General features: G+C 40.0%; 1 protein-coding gene across 6 annotated transcripts in view; it reads right to left on the bottom strand.

Annotated features, from left to right (window-relative positions):
- The window catches only part of LOC135482534 (autism susceptibility gene 2 protein-like), a 157606-nt gene that overhangs the window by 80558 nt on the left and 51677 nt on the right, over positions 1-25371 (bottom strand). For all 6 annotated transcript variants that reach the window (XM_064762642.1, XM_064762641.1, XM_064762640.1 and 3 more), the window contains exon 5: positions 15877-15903. In XM_064762642.1, coding sequence (XP_064618712.1) covers positions 15877-15903 — 27 coding nt within the window. The remainder of the gene's footprint in view (positions 1-15876; positions 15904-25371) is intronic.

The raw sequence follows: 25371 nt of genomic DNA on the forward strand, positions 1-25371 counted from the left end.
AATGTGCTATAAAACCTCCATCACTATCAACAAAATTACGCCTAATAGCACCAAATTAGAGCAATAGAAGTAATGATGATATATTAATATACCAGTTGCTAAGGAGAGTTTACCATCACATTTACATAAACAAGTCCAACGGGAGTAGCAGAAATCATTTATATCTTTGCCAGGTGTTGAATATGGCGATCAGCAACCACCTGTGGGAAATTAAGCATGGACATTGTGGCCATCGCTGGCCAGTTTGATGATAACAAGACACCTTGCCAATCAGAGAAGGACTGATGGAAACATGTGGATGGCACCAAATGCCTGATTTCTATGTGATCATAGTAATGTCACACACATGTAACGCACCAAAACGCAATCGGGCTAAGGTATTTTCAATCGGAAGTTGGGCAGGGTGCCTCTTATGGTAGTACTAAGTTTTTTAATGCACTGTAGTTAGAAATAGATCATATATACCAACCTGATAATGGCTCCTCATCACTACTTAGCACAGCCTCGAGAAATAGCAAGGAAAGAGCAAAGGGGAAACAGGGGGAAACAAATAACAATTGCAGCGGCAAATAAATAACCTGCATCCTATTGATAAACTTAATGCCATTACACCAACACGTATGGGTCGAAATCTCACCAGGTCATTATGCGCAGGCATCGAAGGTGATATGTACTGAACGTGTTACAGCATAGGCAGGCGGTCTCATGTCATATTTGCCAATTGACTCGAAGTTAGTGTGCAAATAGTTCAAGCATTTATCTGTTTTTTATTGACGACTCGGTATTATTGCCATGCATTATGGATTAGACTGGTCGTGTTTCCGTTGACGGCGAGGTGCCGTGATGAATTGTAAAATCCTTCGGCGGTAATAATCTCACCATTAGGCTCTCTTTAAACCCTATTTCCCATGGGCCTCGGCAAGATGAAAGGCTAATGCTTCAGATGGAGATTTAGAGCGTTAGGAGATTTGGTCAGTCGAGGCAAAGACGAAGAAGGAAGCTCAAAGGCAGTGGCCACAACCAAGTCTAGATAAGGAGTAAAGACGATCTGGCAATCAGCGCCAAGCCGCTTATGGCCAAAACCACCACTGGTAACAGGCTGTTATTTCAACTTAAAAACAACCTAATCTTATCAGGCTTGCCCGTGTACAAAGGGCAAAGCAAATACAGCTTACTGAATCTTCAGTTCTAACAAGGCCACCAAAAAAAACCCAAATTATCACCAACTGAACAACGACCGAACTGCTTTCAATACCATTTCAAATAAATTCTTGCCTGCCATGTTCAGAGTGATTACGATGTTTGCATTGAATCAGGAAGTTTTCAAATCTACCAATACAAAATATCCATGTCAATTTGTCATTTTTTGATACATTTTACGATCAATGTAAAAGGAATGTTTCCCCTGCACAACATAGCTAAACAATTTGTCTAGGATTTCACACATTAACGAATCTCACTATAACACATCTGTTACAGTACAGGTTGACGAAAAATTACCAATTTGCATGCAATAACTGTCGAAATGCCTGAAGACAATAATGGGTCATTGACTGATATAGCCTTTAGGCCATGGGGCAAATCTAAAGCTGTAATTCCTCACAAACTTAGTAAAAAATATTCTCATCATACTGTATTATGTGATCACATCATAAAAAGTTCCCAAAAAAATAGTTGCACATTACCGTATATTCTGACTTTAATCACATGAATATCAAATGTTAGGAGCAGTTACTTTAGTTCATTGGTGACTGATGGGTGGCCGAACCTGCCCCCTTCAGTCAAGAAACCTGGGAGGCAAATGATGAACTAATATCATTCCATTAGCTAAGAGCAGTTGATAGGATTACTTGGCACAAAAACACTGTCCCCAATAGAGAGGGTGTCCTGTTGAGAAAGGTGTCCGCTAAGGGAGGTTCTAATGTATAAACACGACAAGAATATTTCGACAGAAAAAAGCACCATATGACAGGATCAATGAGCTAAATCAACAAACCCGACCTAACTCCTTATTTGGTTATACCAACATCTTCAATATTAAAATCCAATCCCATGCTAAGTAGGCAGGAAAATGGTGCACATTTGAGTCCAAATTGTAGTTTTTCTGCCAAGCTTCAATGAAACAGCGTTTAATCTAACATCTTTTTTACAAACCCGAGTAAAAATTTGAAATGTCAAGCCAAGATAATGGGCCATTTTGAAAACGTGATCACTGTTGCCAATAAAACTACAAAGCTACCTTGATGTACCCTTTTTTCTAAAGTCGTGATAACATATAATGAGAGGGAAGTCAAATAGATAATGATATGCTATAAATACCCGCTTCATTTTAATCCATTTATATAGCCCTTTATACTTTTTAAAGGATTATGACATGGGGCATTTTTTTCCAGTTAAGAAGCTTTTACTTTCAAAGGATGTTCTGGAGAGGAATAGGAGTGATGAATTAAGCTTGCTGTAATCAAAAGTTTCACAATTCTCAAAAGTTCATCAACATGATCATTGCCTTCAGGACTTTTTCAGTTCTTTAAACGAAAACTTTGAAGATTTTAAATGTTTACTGTAATTAAAGAGCGAGACTATGTTATTCGAATCGATTAGTTTTAATGCATTTCGTATTTGGTTTAGATTTGTTATTGAAAGTGTTTTTATATTCACGTTTGTTTAATGAACAGGGTGGATTTCAAAAAGCCTGTTGCACATTGAAATAACAGCTGCAGGGAACAGGCACCATAAAAGAGGCTGACTCGCATGTCACTGCAATTGGTGTCAAAACCGTTGCATCATCTCAATGCCCACACTCTGATCAATTAAGATTTTTGGACGGGCACGACTGTTAGCCGAACCTAATGCCTGGTACCAGTTTCTCAGTTTATGTCTATTTCCTTCCAGTTTCCTCTTGATGTGGTTTATGTCAGCCCGAATGATAGATTGGTTGGGTTCCTCCAACCTTTGCCTCGGCTGTCTCATTGCCCGCTCAGCAGAGATGAAATGGCCGGTAGTCTCTTCTGATTGCTACACAGCAAGAATTGACAGGGATCTATGTCTGTCACTCCTAATGAGAGAATCAGTGATGTGTAATTGTCTTGGAGTGTCAGCTTGATCGAAAGGTTGCAGATTGGGCACCAACTCATAACCTAGATGTCACTGATTCAATTCTGTCTCAATTCTGTCTCAATTCTGTCTCACTGCTGGCTGAGCCGAGACAAGATGGTTGGTAGCCTATTCTGAATGCTACAAATGTATATGGCAAGAGATGGCATAGACCTATGTCTGTCCATTATTTAGACACACTTAAGGACTTGTGGATGAGTTCTCGGTAATAGGATGGCGATGGGATGCTCACTCTGAACGTAAAGATTGTTTATTCGAATCAACTCAAAGCGCCACAGCAAGATGAAAGTGCTGTCACAAAGTTCACTGCCTCCTAGAGAGTATCCATGGTTTTTAAGTGCAGAATGGTAAAACTCCCCGTCCTAAAAACTTCCCCCAACGCAAAAGTGTTTGCCATCAGGAGCCTCAATCACCAGAATGGAGCAAAGTTTACACAGCACAGAATAAAACTTACATAGTGCCTAAAACATCACTTCAAAAAATTTCAGAATGCCTAGCTTATTTTTTTGTACAGGAAACAAAACCATTATCACAGAAATATATTAGCTCTGATAACAGAAAGTATTTGAAAACATTGGTTTTTGCTTAAAAAGACATAAAAATAATGCTGTATACCATGATAAAAACACACATAGCGATGTATTGTCAAACAAGTACAGTGAATAAATAATTCACAGCAAACAAGGCGCATTGTCCTGTTCCTTGCAAAAATAGAGCTTAAAGCAAGACAAAAACAGGATGAAATCGGCAGAAAGATGAGTCGGCACAACGACTACTATCACCAACCACATCAGATGATCATGACGACAAAACAACTCAAAAATTCACCGCTACAAAAAACGCAATCTAACCAATAGCTGGTAAGCTTAGTCGGGAGTCTTTTCTGATAGCCGAGTGAATACTAATCCCTGCTTACCCACATCAAAGCCAAGGAATGAATTAATTCTGTTGAGGCTGGATCTGATCCCCTCACTCTCACCGATGGAGACCAAGAAGAATATCGCAAATAGGATATATCCTATCATGGATTTTCACTTCTTTTTGTTACATTGTCTTTGATGCTAAGTCTTTACTAACTTCTTATGTTCCAGCGGTAATCACATGTTAATGTCATAAGTTAAGCTTTGACTACTAATATCGAAAATGGATAATGCAGAATGGAGTCGTAAGCCCATCATAGCTGGTCTAGAGCGGTTTGTGCTTTAATTACGGCAATAGAACACATCCAGTGGTTATTATGGGATGTGACAGGATGAGCTATGTGTTTAAGGTTCAAACTAACTGTTACCTCACCCAGCAACAACGCAACTGGCAAGCTATAGGCTCTGGACAACATTTGGTCTGTTTTGATACTTGTCAATGGGATACCTTTCATTGGACTGGGAGTAGCAAGTTCACCAACGTACCACCACCACAACTTACCCTAAATCAGTGGGCTAATCACTCAAATAAATACTGCTGGTACATACTGGCATGAATTGCCGGGCCATCCCACCTTATACTTTCCCACAGTTGTGAAAGTCATCTGGCGTTTATCAGAAAATGGGACATTCAAATCCTCTCGATAACTGTATAATGACTTTGCGGGTATGTTTATGCAGACTTTTGTCTAAGATTTATTGCGTCAGAAATATGGAAGATTGCTGCAATCCAATGATGAATTGTGCAGTTTGATAATTTTCATGCGAACTATTCATGGACATGATATGCGGACAATGTGCAAGATTACTTTTGAATTTATGGCGTTATTTATAGGAGAATAGGATGCGATTGACACGAATCTCTACTTCTGGTGATGAAATTATTTTCAGCATAATGCCTGCGCTATTGTTGTCGGTGGTGATTATTGTTTTAACCATTTCTGACTTTTCCAAGGTTAATGTTATACAGTAGATTCTCTCTTTTAAGGCCAGGCTTGGAATTGACAAATGCTGCACTAATAGAGACTTGTCCTGATTACAGGGCTCAAATTGCATAGATATGACCTGCTTGACACTAATGGTGTCCTGCTCGCAGAGGAGTTTGCTAAAAGAGGTTCCACTCTACAATATCCTAGAAGATATCACAGCAAAAACAATCATAGTCACAGTCATACTGCACTCAACGATGGAAAAGTCATTATAAACACATCAGAGAAACCTTGTAAACAAGCATCAAATAAGATTTGAAATTGCAACTTCACTCTGAACATCAAAGGCAACCTGAGCCTCAGAGCCACTGCAAAAGATGGCATAAGCGTGAAATTAATTAATATGGCTAACGTAATTAAACAGAATCGCAATTAGTACATTTTATTTGTAGTACTGCTTCACAGGAACTTGAGATAAGGCAAGCGCTGACTTGTAAGATGGTACATGTACCTGCAACACTTCTATCTGAATTCCATTTATTTTTTACTGACGCCTTTGAAGACTCATAGAAGTCAAACGGCAAAGACTGCTTGGAGAAATCCAGATTTAAAAGTGTTAGTCATGTTTGAGAGTCCAACGATTTGAGGCTGTGATATTTATGACACATTTGTGAGAGGTGCTCAGCTGAGTGGAGCTATGATTATGAGACAACCACACAGATGAAGTAAGTAAAACGCCTCAACAAGAGAAATACCAACTTGCCCACCTTTTTCTTGCAAGTATCTCATACATAAAGTGTGCCCAATTGTAGCTCTTCTTATCTAAACAGAACACAAAACAGACGAAGAGGAAAAAGTGCATAGCAGAGACTTTACCCCTTTTTAAAAAGTGACAGATATGGATATGATCCTCAGGCCACTTCTAAGACAGATTACGCAAATATTCTTCATCATTGTACATATTCTTCCTCCATCACTTTGTGCAAAGAATGAATTTTTCTCTCGCACGGCTAAAGTTTTCTGAGTTTTTTCCATAGATGAGGGAAAAACTCCACTTGCGCAAAGAGTTCTTCCATAAGCCGGAAGACAACACTATGAAAAGAACGCGCACTATGGGGATGGGTGTTCTTTTGCTGCTTCAGAAATGAACAAACACCATAGAGAAAGGATTGTTAAAAAGCCATACAATCTAAGCTGGATGACACAAGAATCAATATGTAATATAGCTTATCTGGCTGGAGAGTGTCAAAAATATTACCACCATAAAAAACTCGTTTGACAGTCAGATACATCTGTGAGAATGATATGGTAGCGATATCACTGTTGCCGAGATGGACATCGTAATTTTTTACCAGATTGATGAGTTGTGGGATTTGGGTCGGAATTCTAAGAGAGCTGTCTGGAGGTTGTGCAGTTAGATTACAAGAGCAGATTTTTCTTGGAATGCTCTGACCTTCAACCTTTGAGCTATGTATGGGAAGTCCCTCTACTTAAGGAGAAGGAAATGTCACTTTTTCAAAGGTTTTGAGTCAGTGGATTGAAGATGTAACATCACAGTAATAACAAGTAATAACTCGATTCATTCTGTCTAAATAAAAGGTCAGAAATGACAGCAAAGTATTACCTACCTGCTTCGTTCACAAAATGTACTCCAAAAAATAATGCTCCAGTACAAAACAACACAAAACCGAATCTCATTCTCAGCCATGAAAATGATTCACAAACAACTCCTGTCCAGTAACTCGTATCAGAGCCCTTGAAATCTCAATCTGGGCTAGTAAATGCCTGGATATTAATGTGAACTAACTGCCACAATCAAGTATACAGCCCCAACATATCAGAACAATACCAGTATTGGCAATTAACATTACACATCATTACAGCAAACACGTAATATAAATGTTGGATGTGACCGCAGACATGGTTTTTCGTATTGTGCAACCTAAACATTGCAATATTATACAAGAAACCTTTTAAGAACGCAACATTATCAACACAGCCACTTATTTCATTGCGGAGGAAATATAGTTGGCTGTCAAAATGAATGGATTGGAATAAACCTGTTGTGGAATATTATGGGGAGTTGTGTCAAAGTTATTGATGTGGTTGCGAATATGGCCCATGATTGACTCAACTCCAGTAGCGGGAGACCTTGTGTACTGTACTAATCAAGTTTTATATGGTAGAAAAAACACCTTTTTTATAGGTAGAGGTAGGTCTGACTGGGGATCATTGCTTCGGCCCCAAACAAAATTGACTCAGGCTTGAAAACATGACATGAAAAAACACAAGGGTGAATCCTCTATAGCTTACTCTTTGGAAAGACTTGTTCTAGCCAACATAGAGGAACCCACTCCCCTGGTTGTAATGGCGACATGCGGTCTAAACCTAATGGTTCACCCATGACAGTCCAGGAAGTAACGGAGCACTACAAGCTCTATCAACTTTTTACAGTCCACTTTCTCATAACTCTCTCACATTTCAAAACATAACAAGGACAGTGATATTTATCAACAAGAGAACAGTGGCAACACGACATGCGCAGTCATGACAACATATTTCACCTTAATTGACAGAGGGTAATAAAAGGTCAGGCTCATCAATAGGCGACAGAGGGACTATCCCTATATTGGATAATATCTCGGAATCGATTCAACTACATGTGACCTCTCCCTGGAGCAAAACAACTATATTTAAACCCCTTTTGTATATTTCAAAGGGGAGTTTACTTTGCGGAACCCTGCCCAGAAGCAAGTGAAATTTATGAAGCGTCTATTGAAGAAAATCACAGGATTTTCAATATCAAGTGACCGGGGATTTGGAAAGTCAATCGTGAGTTACAAGATCGGTGTTTGTCATCATCAGCCCTTCAAACAACGTGTGAGCAGATGTTTGCGCACTAGCAAATTGAGGACGGCTCTGGGTGTTGGCAAACAATCGTGCTGCCCCCAGCTGCAGTTGTCTTGGTAAATGTGGTAATATCACAGGAGTAGTAGAAATTGTAGAAGAGCATTTTTTTCTTTTTATTTAGGACACAAATCAAAATCATAAAATGCATTGGATTCTCTGAAGCAAAGCCAATTTGAGTTCCTCAAAGCAAAGCTATAAACCAATATATGTCACTATCACCTCAGACAAGGAGCCTATGGTTCTTGATCTATGTAATATGGTCGACAGCTATACAGAAATTTTTGCCAAAGTCTCAAATGGCTTCTGTCCTGTTTTCATTTTGTTTGTGAAAGCAGTCAAGCAGGTTGGCGATCAATGCCCCAAACATAAGCACACCACTTCATTACCAACTTTTGACCACGGTAGCCAATGTGTCCTCATGATGATCTGGCGAGCCCTTTAAGCCATGAACAACATACCAGTTGGTCGTTCAGGGCCGATGTGTCACCCACAGCACCTGTCAGGGAAACCATACCTCACTTACACATGCATTAAAATTATTGGTCGTAAGTCCCCGGGCGACAAGACGCCATCTTGGGAAATAACCGAGCGATGTGACTAACACTCAATTTGACAGGCAGGCTGATGGCTCGGGGAAATGAGCAACAATTAACACTTGTTTTGGGGCCTGAAGTTGTCGAGAAAGCATTTTCTGTTTGTTGCAAATCTCAACGGTGAGGAGAAAATTTCAGATTAAACTGAGTTATTACCCATCCTCTTTACCTAAATTTGTTACAAGATGTGCACTTTCTAGTAATACAGTCCCAATGACAATTGAGGACTTAATTAGTGTATCTCATGTGCAATGTACATGCACTCAACGATGCTCCGACCACAACCTATACGTTCCAACTATTACAAGGCACTGCACGCCATAAACAGCCTTTAGCTCTAGCCCTATCACTCACTGCCTTTAAACTGTCCACAATAAAAAGGACTCTCATCAGTCCGTTGGAAATTCCTATCACCGCAGCAGATTGATCTATATTCTGTCAGCATCCACTTGTCATCTTGCAGCATAGAAAGAGGAACTGTGGACAATTAACAGGGTCTTCCCGCGGCATACGGAAGCATAGAACCGTACATCAACGAAAGGAAGATTCCGCACCTTACGGAGGAAAACGTTTTTTGCCTCGTCAAGACAAGCCAGGATGTTAGCATGCATCGAAAGATGGACATGGTCGTTAGCCTGACAGATTATGGGATGTAAGAAGCTGCGGAATAAAGAACTGGATCAAGGAAATTTGAAGCAGCAAATGGAGAAGATTACAGGCTAAAGAACAGCGACCATATGAAGTCAGGGAATTGGTGAACAGACCAAGCTTTTGTGATTGTGATGAATTTGAAATAGGAGACTCTATGGGACTTATCATCATCCTCAGCAGTTGCTCCAAGGTAACAGTATGGGTATGAGTGCACTGGTTGTCGCCAATCCCATCCATGTAATTTTGACTTTGAAAGAGCCCTAGTACCTCATGGAAAATAGCCTGTGTTTCCACCTGTTGGTACCCAGGGGCACTATAAAGTCCTTTATCATCATGGATGCCCAAACCTCAGCTTGCCCAATATTGCTATCTCAGCTCTTTTTTCTGGTTTGTGAGCTCACAAAAACCAGTAAAGCAACATTGACATGAAGACAAGGCAAAACGTAGAGAATGTCACATCTATGATTTAGTTCCATCTTCGCATAAAACATGGTCTACTGTTCAACCAAACATCAAAAGACACTCAAAGAAAAACTTCCAATAAACACAGAAAATTTAATTCAGGAAAAAATTCATAGATTCAAACTTTTCCATTAGGGGAGGATTATGAAATGAAAATGAAACAAACGAAGTATAAAATAAAACCAAATGTGTCTTCTTTTTAGAAACATAGCATATACGGTAGCTTATGATACGGCATTCCTCAATACTCACAAGAAAACATCACAATGTCCCAGGATTTTTTCCAAAGTGCCTCGAACATCCACCAGAGATGGATTTTTCTGACGAGCATGCCAAATGGAGCCTGGGGCTCTCTATTAATTCTCTCTCTGATCAGTCGAGAAAAGCTCCCCTGATAACAAATATGAATTATGCCGAGGCATTTAAGCCTGAGCAGAAAGACAAACAAGAAGGACATCAAAGGCTTTAGAAGACTTTGTAGTCAGTAATTGAAAGTGACAGAAAATAATTGATCATTTTCTATCATTTGTCTTCCTATTAGGGAGGATTTTATCAGGCAAGTCACCATGATGTTGGGAAGGGTGGGAAGACAATATTTTATTCTGATGACCCAGGATGGTATACTCTAACACATTGACAGGATATTTTTTAACATGACCAACCATGGGGTGGGGGGCATGAGTGAGGTCGTCCAGTGGTGAACTAACACAGCTATGTAGCTCTTCAGCTATAGGCAAGCCAAGGGCCAGTGACACTCTTCTTCGGCAATCTGGGAAAATCATCCTCTTGTTCTGGTTTGCCCCTTCTGCCCATGTCTGCTGGCAGACAGCATCGAAATCCACGCAAACCTTCTGCACACGGGTTGCAATGACTGCTTACCCGGCTAAATTAAGTAGATTTTTTACTTCAAACAGAGAATGGAACATCAATGAAAACAATGAAAGTCTGAATCAGTTACTAATATTATACAATGTATTAAAGTAATCTTCAATGAAATGATGCACAAGCCCAAATTGGTTGCCAACATTTCAAAAGGTATCAAACTTCAGTGGCATCAGCAAACGTCCAAAACAAGTGGCAATGTTTCATGACACAGGGTGGCAAACTGCCGGAAGGACGGCTAGCCGCATCACTGGATAACACCTATTATACTCCTCATCTTTGATCTGCCTTTAAATCTGATTATAGGGGAGTATTACTGTGAAAATAGCCGTGTCACATGAGACCTGTCGGTAATGACGTGTCTCCTGTCTCGATGCCCGCAGGGTCAGACATAGCAGGTAGCGGATAACGCACAAGCCCATGGGAGAGTCATGGCTGTTTGGCCTCATCTTTTGTCTCCCGCAGACCCAAACTCATTGTTAGCCATTATTAAATTAATCTGCGCAAATTAAAATATCGAGGCAGATGGAGTGATTATGGTGTTCCCTGTCGACTAATAAACGTGCTCTTGTTTAATCCTACATCCAGTAATTGTTCGCTAATTATGGCCTTCCCCAAGACAATATGCTCTGTTTCAAGATCTGTATGAATATGAGAGGTTTCAAATTCACACAGAGCGCACATCTGCACATCTGCACAATCAAACTGGCTGCTACATCAACAGAAGTTTGGAAGTGACCTAAGCGTAACAATAACGGTTTACCCAGATCTCAGACAAATATCTTAATTGCACGACAGAGACTTGACATCAATCTAGTTCAGATGTCATTCTGGTCATCATGACGTCCATTCTGAGCTTTTTTAGCCAGAGTGTGGAGCCTATTGGTGAGTGCGACATCTCCAGCAGCAAAATCGAGTCAACGAATTTGACTGTTGACCATGTCTTGACAAGCTACCTACCCCAATATTTTGATCATCCACAAGCTGCATCCTGCTATTTGATGAGCTAGGTGTACAATGTACTTAGACAGATGACCTATCTGTAATCACAGAAGAAATGAAACTTTCTATGTTCTAACAGTGGACCTCCAAGCGAACCTTTCAATGAATTCTTTGTATTGCAATAGCCAATAGCAATCAGCACCTGTTAATGACAGCTAGCCAGCAGCACAGAAAAACAATCATCAGCCAACTCAACCCGGGTCGGGTAACTAGGACGGACAACAGGTCGACACAACTCTAACAAGGCACACTTACCCGGCTCCTTACCAAGAAGGGCCACCAATTGGTAACGAGCGTTTCTTAATTAACTGAATAAATCGTAAACGACCGTTCGTGGCCTATGGTTTGGTTCAAGTGGTGGTTCTAATGGCCTGAGAATTAGCATCTGTAGGACCCCGACTGAGGCAAACAGAATCACGTACTCAGTCGCCATCAGCAATTATGGTAAGCGCGACTTTTTCACTATAGATGCCATCATTTCGTGAACAATATCTAGGTCGGAGTTCAATGATGCAATGGGGAGCTATTATTGTAAACCACAACAGTGGACTGCTAAAGAATCGGCGTGACCTCGATATGGAAAGACCAGCAGAAATAACGAGCCCACCATGTGAAATTCTTCCCAAGAGGGAAACTCTGGCATTGCACAATGGCGAGAGAAACATGCCACCGTCCTCATGCCGAATTTGGACACTCCCCCTCAGCATTTCGTAATTACAGCAAGAATGCTTCAGTGTTCACCTCGAGGATGGGAGGTGTAGACTACCCACGAACTGAGGCCACTTGCTGTTCTTGTATGAGCCATCAGCAAAAAAGACACTGAGGAAAAACGCATATGGTTTGGAAGTCATCGGCCATAAGAAGAACCCCATGATTTAATTAGTGCACGATTTTGAGAAAACTTCTTCCCTAGCAACACTCAGCGAGGGGTTTTCTTACACTCCAATCAGAACAACCGAGAGGTGAAGGAAGTTTGTAACTGTATCGGCAATGTGGTCAAATTGTCAGGATCTTAGCTTGTTTAAGAACCTATAAGAACATATTTAGACATCATCTCCTAGCTAGGATCAGCCTGTCCAAGTAGTTGGCGCAATCTCTTGCTTGGCTTGAACTTAAATTTGACATAACGAAGCACTCTGTGGTATCAACTGGATACCATTATCTCAGGACTCACCTGAGATCGAGCTGCGAAGGACTAAGCAGCAATCAGACTTACGTTCAAACCCACAACCTCTGGTTTGAGAGTCAGACACCTTAACCAGTACACCACTGGGCTCCATCGTGAACAACCCTAACCTTTGACAATACAGGAGAGATTAAACAGGTGAAGGGTTTCTATCCAGTGAAACAAGCTGCCAATGAAGCTTCAGTAATATCCTTCAACACAATTCGATTAGTCTCCAACAATGGACAAAGCGACGTGAAAGTCACGAGTGTCAGCAACAATGCACAATAGCTCCCGATCATATCAGATTCTCCATCACCGTGAAAGCGTACAAAACATGCAAGCAATTAGATTATACAGATTACTACGCGGAACCCAAGAGCGCCGTGTCATCAGTTTTCATGCATTCTAATCTTGTCTTATATTGATGTCCGATTATCTCCACGGACATGCGATGCTAAACCTCGCCTGACATCCTATAAGATATCCTGTATCGATAACGGATTTGCGTGGCAAAAATTGAGCGCAATTGACTATGCTACCTTTTGGCCACGATCACATCTCCATTCATTAACTGCTTATACACATCCGTTAAAGCCACATTATCCTCCCAGACAATCTGGGTCATCGTAGCTTCACACTGGAGGGGTTTATTGATCAATAATCATTATTAGATGTTACAGATACCGATTTGGTAAATTAGGTGCTTTAGGTGGACAATTCACTAGAGGGATCAAATTGCTAATCACCAAACCAATGAAATCCAAGCAAGATAATCGAACTTAAATAGAAATATTGACAATATTATTTGTATTATTGCTTTTGGGGATAAAAACGCCCATTCATCGGTATGAATCATGTATATTATTTAAGCAGTACACAGGATTATCATACTGGGAGTACATGTACATATACATATACACGTATAATTCTGAAAATAGTGATATGAGTCACAAGAACAAAAAGGAATGTTTTTGTCCAAGATCTAGGATACGCAATACATAATACATAATATGTACAGATTCCCAATAGATGTCTACATATCAAATTTGAAGAGTCTAGGACAATCGTGCTACCTTCACTGAAATTTTAGAGTTTGACCTATGTGACCTTCAGAAGTAGGTCAAAATCAAAAACCGGTAGATTATGTCATGTAGTCTCATCAGAAGTATTGACAGTAAAATTTTAATTTTTTTCTAGCTATCAATGTTCATGAGATATTGACAAAATCAGATTTTTAAGGACGGCCGCCTGGAGCCCACGTCAAATGGTGATGATTTTTTTGTGTCAAGTCATGTTGTCATAAGACATCCGCACACCAAGTTTCAACTTTCTAAACTCAATAATGAGCAAACGTGCCCCTATTGTTGACATTGGCTGGATGGACGGACGGGCGATGGATGGATGGATGGATGGACGGGCGGACAATGGATGGATGGAAGGACAGACGATGGATGGATGGACGGACGATGAAAGACAGACGACGACGACAGACGATGGATGGATGGATGGATGGACGGACGGTGGAAAGACGGACGATGGATGAATGGACGGATGATGGATGGATGGGTGGACGGCCTGATGGGCGGACCGATGGATGGACGGACCGACTGACAATGGAAGGACCGACGATGGAGATGGATGGACCAACGATGGACGGACGACTGACGGACCCACGGACGACGAACAAGACGTTATGAGATAAGCGCATCCAAGTGAGCTAAAAATGACCACATATATAATCTAAAACCACAGTTGCAACATTTCTCGGTACTGGTATCAGACCATTCCTATGATGCACACAAATCGTTCAGCTCAAGGCTCAGTTCTAATAAAAGTTTGTAATACCCATTTCTGCCACATGAATTCCCAAGATTATTCCCCACCTTTTCATTTCTTGGTCAGGGAATACGTCTGATATGTCACTCAGACCAAGCAGAAAATTGTGAATTAACCTTTAAGTATCACAGCGCGGCGCTTAAGGTCACTCGAAATTTGGCTTAGTATTCGAACTTGTATATAAATCAAAACCTCTAACTTTCGGAGACAGGCGAATCGACCAAATGAGAAATCACGTTATAATTCAGAAATCGCACCATGATTTCTAAGATCACAGCTCACCTTTCATCCCCGGAACGATCCATCAAAACTGTGACAAGGATATCAATCATTAAACCAATACTGAATCATATTAATCGCAGTGACCTTGACCTCAAGTCAATCAGAAGCAAACATCAGACCCAGATCCTTAACTGTGCATTATAGTCACCTGAAGTCCACGCAGTTGGACATCCTTGCTTCTCTTGATTCCCAATTTGAATTTATTCCCAATTTGAATTCAACAACAATTTCTTGGGTAACGCTGAAATGATTGGCAAAATATTTTTCAAATGATACAAGGTTTAATTTTTCACATTGTGACGAAGAAATGGTTTCATGTAAGAAGAAACCCCCTTTAGGCTTTGCAACAATTCTCTCCATCAGTCATAATGTTTGCCAAATGCAACATCACATTCTGCAATTGTGTCAAAAGCATATTTTAGAATAGAAAAACATCCCTTATGCAAAATGCACCAAGCAAACAAAGTTATTATGAATGGAATGATACCCGGTAGTACTAAGAAATATAACAAGGCCACTGTGTGCAAGAAATAACACTTTATTATCAGAAATGGTACAACAGGACAATCAGAAATAGCATACAGGCTTCAGGGGATGGGATGGAAGAATACGAATGAATACAACCATTGCCCAAGAATCATGGAATGAAAAAAAACGACTTAATTGACAATGGACCTTGAAAAGTAGATCAAATCAAAAACCTGTATAATATGTAATGTATCCTTTCTGGGAGTACCAACCATAATAATGTTATCAATAACAAATCACTAATGAAACGGCCAGGGGCCACTGTGCTCACCGTATAGATATTTGGTGCTTTGGAATTCATCCTGGTTAAGAAACATTGTACATGTTTAGTATATAGGTCAAACCAAAGTCGGTATGACATGTGATGTATCGTTGCCTGGAGTAAGTACCATAAGAATAACATCAAAAACAAGTCACTTATAAACGAGATATTGCACTTTTTACCTATTTTAGTTTTGGCCTCCTGGTGGCCAAGTTGAGTACCAGATCAGATCGAAATTCGGATCGAAATTAGACTCACTGTACTGGTGAGTCAAAAATCAGCAAGACTTCAGGGAAGTAAATAAATATATTTTCATAGAGAGAATCAGACCTCTTACCTTATCTTCACTAGCTTCACTGTCGCACTGCAATGGTAAAAATCGAGAAAATCAGAAAACCGCTGAGAATCCGAAAGAGCTTCAACCCTTTTTATCGCGTGTGGCAAACAAGGCTCGAAATAAACCTTTCATGTGTGTACAGCACTTCAGAGTTGTATCTGATGAGGGTATTCATGCCAACTCGCTCATCTCAAAAATGCACATCATCCCTGAACTACACAAACTGACAAACATGTCACCCTAAACAAAAAATTGAGATTTGCTCATCCAGTTCCTGTGACAGCTTGGTTGTATTTGTCTGCGTTGTAGAGTGGGGTTAAGAGGCGCTGAACACCACAATCACCAACCCAGCACTGTAAAAGAAGCTCCTTCAGAAACAATAGGAACACATGATATGACAACGGCGCTGACATATCAAAGTCGCTAAAACGGATGCCATACAGCAATCTATTATTAACAAAGCTTTTTCACTCTACTTAAGGGTACTAGATAACTCAATCAAGGCCCGCTTGCAAATATTTGAAATGCGAAACAAAATGGCTGAACCACAATAAAAAGTCGTCAAAGTTATAATGGTACTGGAAGAAGTAAGTAAATCCCTCCTTGATGTTCGTAGTTCCATCTTGGGATATTGGGAAGACGGAAGGGCATTGTCGTTATTGTGGACACAATTCATAGGTAGATATCCGATAGCAAGAAGGAAAGAGGTATAGGTTTTGATGATTTTTTATAAAATACTGTGTCAACATGTTTGAGCAGTTTGAGGTATGCTAAACACAGGCCTGTCACAGGTTAACAGAAACTTGACAAAGAAGGCTTATAGCTGGAGAATGACAGCATTTCAATAATTTTGCAAAAAATATGTCAGATTTTCCTGCTCCCATTTCTCAATATACCCCTTATTCGTATTCCAGACCAATACAAATAGGAAGTACAACAATTGGCTGAGAGAAGTCCAAAATGGCAGGCTTGACCAATCTACTCATTACGTCCTTCCATCCAGTGCGTAGATTGGGAACCAATTGATATTCAAACTGCAAGTGATACGCCATCTATGAGAAAGATCACACAACTGCTTCTGCTTCTCAGTTTATGATCTTTGGCCACAAAATTCAGCGGCTACAGAAATTGTCTCTAACCCAACGCAATTGCGGAAGTCACCAAGTCCGTCTCATACCATAGCAATCCACTCACAATAGTCCTCCCAGCAAGCGCTACGCTATACATTTTTATCTTAATACTCTGTTATCTTCTGGATTCCTCTGGGATGCTAGCCATTTATTTCTCAGCTTCAAAGCATACCACCGACAGTCATTACTTTGCAAAATTAGATTTATAGCTCGACGCAGATCCTCCTAATAGCCCGTAGGTTACAGTCAAAGGGAAACCCTATTTGAAGACAGCGAATCCAATTTGTGTCACGTAAAATATTCAAGAATATAAATATTTAAGGATAAGAGGGAATAGGATTTTATTGTTCTTTATTGCTCTATCCAGCTGATGAGGATATTGGTATTGATCAGCTAAGGTTAGTGTCCCTCAGTATGCGTTATGTGTAGGTGCCATTCATCTGGGAGGCAAAAACTACGCAGAGTGACAACGCAATGGAAAGAAAAGTTCAAAACAGATAATTCTGCCAGAATACCAATATTTGCGGCTTTTTGGTTTTCTCTCTCAGATGGCTAATGTGTGGGACTACCTTGGTTTTTGTTGGTTTTGGAAGCAAAGGAGCTTCTGGGAATTCTAGAAAGGAATCAGAATATCAATTACATTACTGGCTTGGGGAATTAAGGTCAAACACTTCTTACTTAACTTAAAGCTTCATCAAAGAAGTATGAGTAACTATTATGCTTATGTTGTGTTCAGCCCAAACTTGATGCTTTTTGATACTTTTCGATATCATGCCTAAGAACTTCCATGAACGCAGCTATATTACTGACACAACTCAGCTTTCTGCGTCTGGCACGCAACCTGAAGTCAGAACTATACTGAAACCATCATTTTCACAGCCTAAACTGTGCAATTATTAATATTCGAAAAATACAGATCAGTTGCTCACTCTTGTGCCAGAACTATTGTAATTTCTCATAATACAAAAACATACACCATATTTATCCATTGTATGTTTGAACCATTATTTTGACATAAATAGTAAATGAATAAACGGTGTTTGTTTGGTATAATGGTTATAAACTTACTGGGTTTCTGATTCTTTTTATAGTTGATGGATTTTCACTTTACATGAAACGATTTCTCCTCTATTTTCCGCAAATTACTGAGTAACAAAAAGAATCTCGCTGTTTGAAAACAGATCTTGATAAGTGCTATTTGACAGATGATAACAATGGGGTATATAGGTCTCAGATTCTGTATCATGTTGGCGTTAAGTCACCTCTGGCTATTTTGGTGTCTCTCACAGACATGATTATGGAGCGGGCTGGCATACTTGCATCCTCCCATAGCAGGCCTTTGGATCGCTCCTAAAATACACTCACACAAAGGTTTGATTGAGGGTGTTTTTGGAATGATACAAAGGCCTGGTGTGGGTGGATGGCATAGTGGTTGAGGTGTCAGACTCCCAGTCAAGGGTCTTTTGTCTAGACACCGCTTTATTATTAACGGTCGGGCTCAAGTGAGCACTGTATAAGCTAAAGTTTGAGACAGACATTGGTCTGTGAAAAACACTATTGCTCAAATTTACATCTAATACCAACTTTGCTAAGCAAAACAAAGAGGAAGATGTGCCTTGAAGATATCTGGAGCAGGGAGGCGCAACGCTCACCACTGGCGGAATTGCTCTGTTTGAACAGCATAAGGTCGACATAGAGAGTCTCGTGAAGTCATTTGCATGCCGGCCACCATTAAAACCTGATTAGTATGCGTAACTAGTCGGTAACAAAACATTAAGATGAAGATGCGACAAGCTGGCCCGCTCGGCAATAAGCCGAATGGCAGAGAAAAAAACCCTGGACAATCACCAAAAGGGCTATTTGTGCCCAAAGTCAATTAGTCATCGCTACGCGTATCATGCCATGCGAACACTATCGCAATGCTGATAGGATGTGTAGGAAGGGTTTTCATGTCGATTTGCACAATTGAGGAGCGTTGCTTAAGACTCCTCAAAGCGATGAGACACTTCAGCACTGCTCTCTACGCCACTTGACCCACAACTCAGCACAGCCATCTAATGCTATCGTAATTTTTCGGAAGTTACAGTCCCTCGACCACGCTGCTAAGTTAGAATGGGATGTTATGTTGTTGTGTTCTCCAACTGCTCAATTTCCAGCCAAACGAAGAACGTCTGGTTGCAAGCTTTCACTGCCAGGAAGTCACATCCTCGATACCCGATGAGACAAATTGCCAGAGCACTCCACAGGAAATTGTGTCCCTCCCATAATGCAAACTTGTTGGGTACAGGAAACTCGACGAGTTTCATTTCGCCATTGTGTTATCGTTATTGTGTTTTTTGTCCTCCTTCTGAACGACTTGGTATTAGCTTGAGGAGTAAAGAGAGGGTTTTAACCGATTTTCTACGTAATCATCTTGATGGGGTCAACTGGAGTCAATCGTAACATACGGTCAACCCAAGATGAGTGATTCTTGAACCTTGCTCCTATTGAGCAATTGACACTCTTGATAGTTCATACATTTGAAAAGAGAGTCATAGCAAAATCAGATGAGATAGACCTCCTAACATACTGAATACGAAGTTCACTCTCCTGTGCATGTCAACTGTGTCGATTAATCTAAAGAAATTAACTTTCATGAAAACTGATTTTAATTCCATAAGCTTTTGCAAATGGATGACTTTTAAAATTTGGAATCGGGTGATAATTTTCATGGCTTGATGTTAACTTCTTTCAATCTCTCTTTGCTATTATCCATGAGTTTACAAACGAAGTTGGAATCCTCCCTGCAAGATGAAACAATTGCTGACAGGCATTTAAGAATAAATATTCTCACTAACTTATTCCATACATGTACCATACAACTTCTTAAAGAAGATAGGATGAAAACACTTCTACTCAGTTCTACTTCAAACTTTCTTGCTCGTTTTTGTCCCCAATCCATCAATTAACTCTTCATTTCTTGTTAATGCTATCACTATCAAGTCCATTTCCTAACAAAATGTACCCTGCCCGACTGTTCCTACTCAATATTGCGGTCACAGGCAAACAAGAGGACACACATTACCCAAACCACTACAGAAACATTCAGTACAATTTTTGCCACTTGTAGCAAGTGCATGATCTCCTCCAAGACTCTTCTGTCCTCCTTCTCTTTCATCTAAGCACTGGAGTACGAACGGTTGAAAAATTTGTTTGGTTGATCAAAACCTCTGCAGAGGAGTTGTCACGAAGTACGTACGGATGTTTCATTTTAACTCGGGTTCTTCGGCCAAGATCCCCAAGAGCTCGATCAACCCCGAGTCTCTTATTGTCTTGTGTGCATGGCCAAACAGTACAAAAGGAGAACACGATTATTGGCAGTGCTGATGTGAACCTCTACAGAGGAGTTATCCAACAAAACAGCACGGATTCCCATGGACTTCATTTCGATAATCATAATTTGGCTAACATATCCAGTGTGTGATCGCCTCCAAATATCTTTTTTTCCTCCTCACGATGTTCTCCTGTGGCTATAGCACTGGAATAGAAAAGGAGAAAATGCTGGGCTTGGTTGGTTAAACCTCTGCAGAGGAGCTGTTACAATTAAGTACAATATGGATGCACATGGCCCTCATTTTGATACTCTATCTTTGGCCAATTTCTCCATGAGCTTGATCGCCTCCGAGCAACTTTTTGTCTGGTATGTGTAACCAACCACAGAAGTGCACAAAAGGAGGAAAGTCTTAACTGAGTTGATGTAAACCTCTACAGAAGAGTTATACAACAGAATGGTACGGATGTGGATGTCCATGGTCTTCATTTTAATAGTCAATTGTCCGTCTGATATCTCCGCTCACTTAGCTGCTGCATTGATTGGATAAAAGCCGGATGTTCCTCGTCCTATCTTTGAGTGATCCACAGCTCTTCAGACAAGTTCTGTAGTTTTTAGCATCCATCTTTTCCATTTCCGATGCCTCGAGATTTTGCTGGTCTCCACTTCATGCTGAAATATTCTCGTATTTATGGCGAGAACATCCTGTCTAGATTTCAGGGGCTGCGTTTCTTTAGGCACGGACAGACTGGTTCATTCTGATGATGTTTTAGATTGCTTTATTTCTCCTTTTTATCTCTCCTTATCAAAGCAAGCGTTACAGAGAAGAAGAAGAAGACTTATCATTGCCAATCTGGCACTAAGGGTTTTGTGGGCAGCAACATGGAACCAAATGATAATCAAATTTCTGGAGTCTTTGTTCAGCACAGACTTTTTTTTTTCTCATTCTGCCAATCAAGAAGTTACCTGAAAATAACAGACCTCAGGCAAGTCTTTCATATTATCACACTTTCTTTCTGATATTCATCTACAATAAGATACAAGAATTGTGGTTGCAAAAAAACCGACACAATATCAATAAAATGTTTGAACATATAAGTCAAAGCTTTAGTGAGCCATAATTACACATATCTGGTCCATTTACCACCATAGAACCCGGAGGCGACGTGAACTAATGTAGCGATTAACAAGCAACGACAAACAAACGTGGCAATGAGCTCACAATTTCCTCCAACCAAATATCGCCACAAATTGAGATTAATACATAGATGACATTTGCCTCATGAATAAACAATGAATTCCTACATGAGCAGGAAAAATGTCATCATAGTGAAAAAAGTTCAAATAGTTAGAGATACTTTTTTCTAAAGACATCAATCTGATGACGGCCTAAGGGCTTGCGTGGATCACGCATTTGTTTGCAAAGCTTCCCGGGGGAAAAAACACGACAAAATTGTCATCGATTCTCCTCGGTAAAGCTACCACGCAATTTCATTGGATAAAATTGCAGTCTAAAGCAATAAATTTGTAATAGTTTACAGCAAAATGAATTCGAAAAATCCAATAAGAGAAATTATCATGTTAAGTTTACCAGTCCCTAAATTAATGAATTTACCATGCCTCGGGTTATTAAGTTGGAAAGATAGACGCTCAGTACAACTTGAAATGCCAATAGCAGAAAAGTAGATTTTGCACGCCTTAAACAAATTATGCCGCCTTTAATCCGCCTACTGGCCGTGGGGCAAATCCTTAATGAAATTGACACACGCTATAATATTTTTAACACCACAAAGTTTATTACATGTATTATTCTAGAATTTTTGTCGTAAACTTTTAAACAAGGTTTTTGAAACAAGAGATTACAGATATCATAAATACAACCTTTTGAAAAACAGTATAAATAACTGGGGTCCTTAAATTAAGTTTTTATCAAACATTGAAGTGCAAAAATATCATCACTTGAAGTTAATGAACAATGACTGATAAGGCAAAACACTTTGTAGTTGTTATTCATTATCTTACTTGTTATCAAGCAACAAATAAATAAAAATATCCAATTCTAACAACTGAACTAACTCATAATTCAGCAATGGCAATTGACCACGCCAATAAAGGATTATGCCACTAAAGTCTATCAGAACCTATATGCTCATTGATTTTCAATGCTAACGCTTTTAATATTTCCTTGGACTAAGCGCTTAGCCGAATATTGATAGAAAGATCCCACACGAAATTAATAGGCTTTAAAATGTCCGCATTACTTTCACATATCACCCCTAATGATTCCTTGGTCCAAATTCGGTGAAATAAATATCGTACAGGAAATAGAGAAAACACGATTTTATCAAGCAGGGCGGTAATGGGTTTGTAAGCAAGCACAAATTGATCGGATTTCGACTGCCATCTTTACCAATTCGCGCAACCATCTGTGCAAATTAGCCGCCATTATAGAGTAGTGTTGGTGTTTATTGGCCAATGAATATGTCTCGCTTATGATTAGCTGGTATTATTATTTGAGCTGTGGCTGTCGTGTATATCACAAACATTAATACCAAACCATCGTGCATAAATAGTCATTTCTGGTTGCCCCTACAGTGTCACTAATGCTATTATATACTTACCAGTTGGTATGGCACGGGAGAATACGGCATATGGATTTTTTATCACCATCACTTTATTACATATGAATACCTAATGACAGGTAATGTGATTGTCTATAGTAATTGCGAGCATGGTGTCAGAAAACACTGTTGATATAAATAATCTGAGTTTTTCAGAATGCCTATAATCACAATCTTGCCAAAAACTCTGAAGGCGATTTTGTATCTCTTAGGAGAATTGTTGAGCAATGCACCATCACCAGCAAAGAACTACCTGATCCTCATCTTCTTTCACCATAACCAACAATAAGAAAAATAAAGAGAGTGAACCACGATACTTCACTGTTGCACTGGTGCCCATTGTTGGCAGTTTTAAAAATCACACACTCTCCACCAAAAAGAAAGAATTTATGCTGTGAAAAGATATAACCTGGTAACTCTTAGCCACATATTCCTTTTGCTGTTGAGAACGGTGAACTATTTAGTATGATATGTTGAGAGATAATAGATGCTGCTGCCGGGTGATTCTAGAAGGATCATATTGGGAAAAGAACCAAGATTGTTTCTAAGAGATCAACGCAACAAATATATCACCCAAAGCGCTAAAGGAAGTGGTAAGACATCTATGAACAGCGACAGCCAGCAAAGGCGACCAAGAAATGCAGAAAAAACCGATACTGAATGTATCACCTCCTAAAAGCCTCTAGATAGCAGGATGGGAGTCGTTATATCAAATACTCGTGGAAAATAGTCCTTGATATTTGGCTTGAAAGGAAAAATTACCTCAGGAACAAAGCATTGTTATTCTATTTCACATCCATTACTCATATGAAGTGTTTTAACCCTTTCCTTGCATTTGTATGTAATATATAAAGAGTCTCAGCAACCTTTCGCCTGGGGAATAATAAGACCGTTATCCAAGAGCAACAGGCATGAACATACATGAGGCATCTTTCAAAGATTAACCAACATGAGTCGGGCTACGTTGGCAAACAAATACATGTGCTGAAAGCAACAACCAATGCAGAGGGACCTGATGACCGACCCTTCCCCTTCGGAGTCAGGACTGTACATCACTGCCCCTTCCTCAATACCCTACCCCCACCACCACTACCATCCTGATCTACAGAAATTCTTCCACACCCGCCGGCCTCCATAGATCCTTTTGCAACCAGCAAACCCATTCAGAGTCAGGATCATTGGCCTCTTCCTGAATTCAGATTTCTCGCCTGTAACCGCCAGATGAGAGGAAGTTCCATTTCTGGAGCCTGACCAAATTTCCTGTCAGCTAGCTAGGTAAATGTGCTGTGAATGTTGGGTACACACCCGCAAGATGGGCAACAGTAATAGATCATCCGACAGCTAAACCAATTCCATATTAACCCCTTATTGATTTTAATGTCTGAAGTGTTAGAATGATGGACACACAATGGAATGGAATCAACAACATACTAACCCATTTACTAAAGACAGTGAGTTATACCCCCTCCTCTCGTCAGACTTTGTTGACCGGAAGGTATAATCACAAGTTCGATAAAGGTCTAATCTGATATTGATCTCTGACCAGGATCACCCACAACATCAACCACTTCAATGACTTGGAGTGACAGGAAAACTTTTATGAGTCCCAAACCACTAATCCCTCCATCGAAATATCGAGTGATATCACCGGCTAATAAAACCTGATTGAACATATTGGGAACATTTTCGGAATCCAACCACTTGGTATCGATATTCTGTGGCGGCTATGGTAACTTCAAAGATGGATCAGCGGACCTGTACGATTTGAAATCAAACCTACCAATAACAGCCCTTTATGATATTTGATCTAATGCGCGATAAAAGGGTGTCGTTTCACAAGGTTCGGTCAATTTTAGAACAAGCGTGTCATGTATATAGCCCCGATGAAAGAAACAAATCATCATTCCAATTTATCGATTATCTGCGAAGCGTCTCAGATTTGGAAATGGAACCTCTTTAGAAATTGACTTTCAATCTTTATCACACATCATTTGCCATGGCATGAATGCCTGGTATCGATTTTCGTGCAGTTCTAGTCGAAAGTATCCACCACACTAACAGCTGTTCATTTCAAAATGGTGCGGAAGTCTTGTTTCAGAAGCAACCCAGACGGCCATTTCAAAGGTTTGGAACCTTTTGCCCAGATCAACTATTCAAGCTTGCATCCCTTCTGATGTTCAAAGGACTAATACGAATCCCGTGCATGGCATAGTGACAAGGTTATGGACAACATCAATGTTACTTTTGACCAGTGGAGTTCAATCGATAACCGGATCATTATAAATCTATCCAATCAGCAATCTGATGACCGTCACAGGCATCAGAAATGGAAGCCTTTTCACCTGAAGGCTTAAGAAAATTCCAATAATCAAATTTCTGTTTGAACCCTCACAAAAACAGACCAATCAATATACTTATTGACAGAATAATCCAT

This window comes from Lineus longissimus, chromosome 2 (genome assembly GCF_910592395.1).
Source record: "Lineus longissimus chromosome 2, tnLinLong1.2, whole genome shotgun sequence".
Classification (NCBI taxonomy): domain Eukaryota; kingdom Metazoa; phylum Nemertea; class Pilidiophora; order Heteronemertea; family Lineidae; genus Lineus; species Lineus longissimus.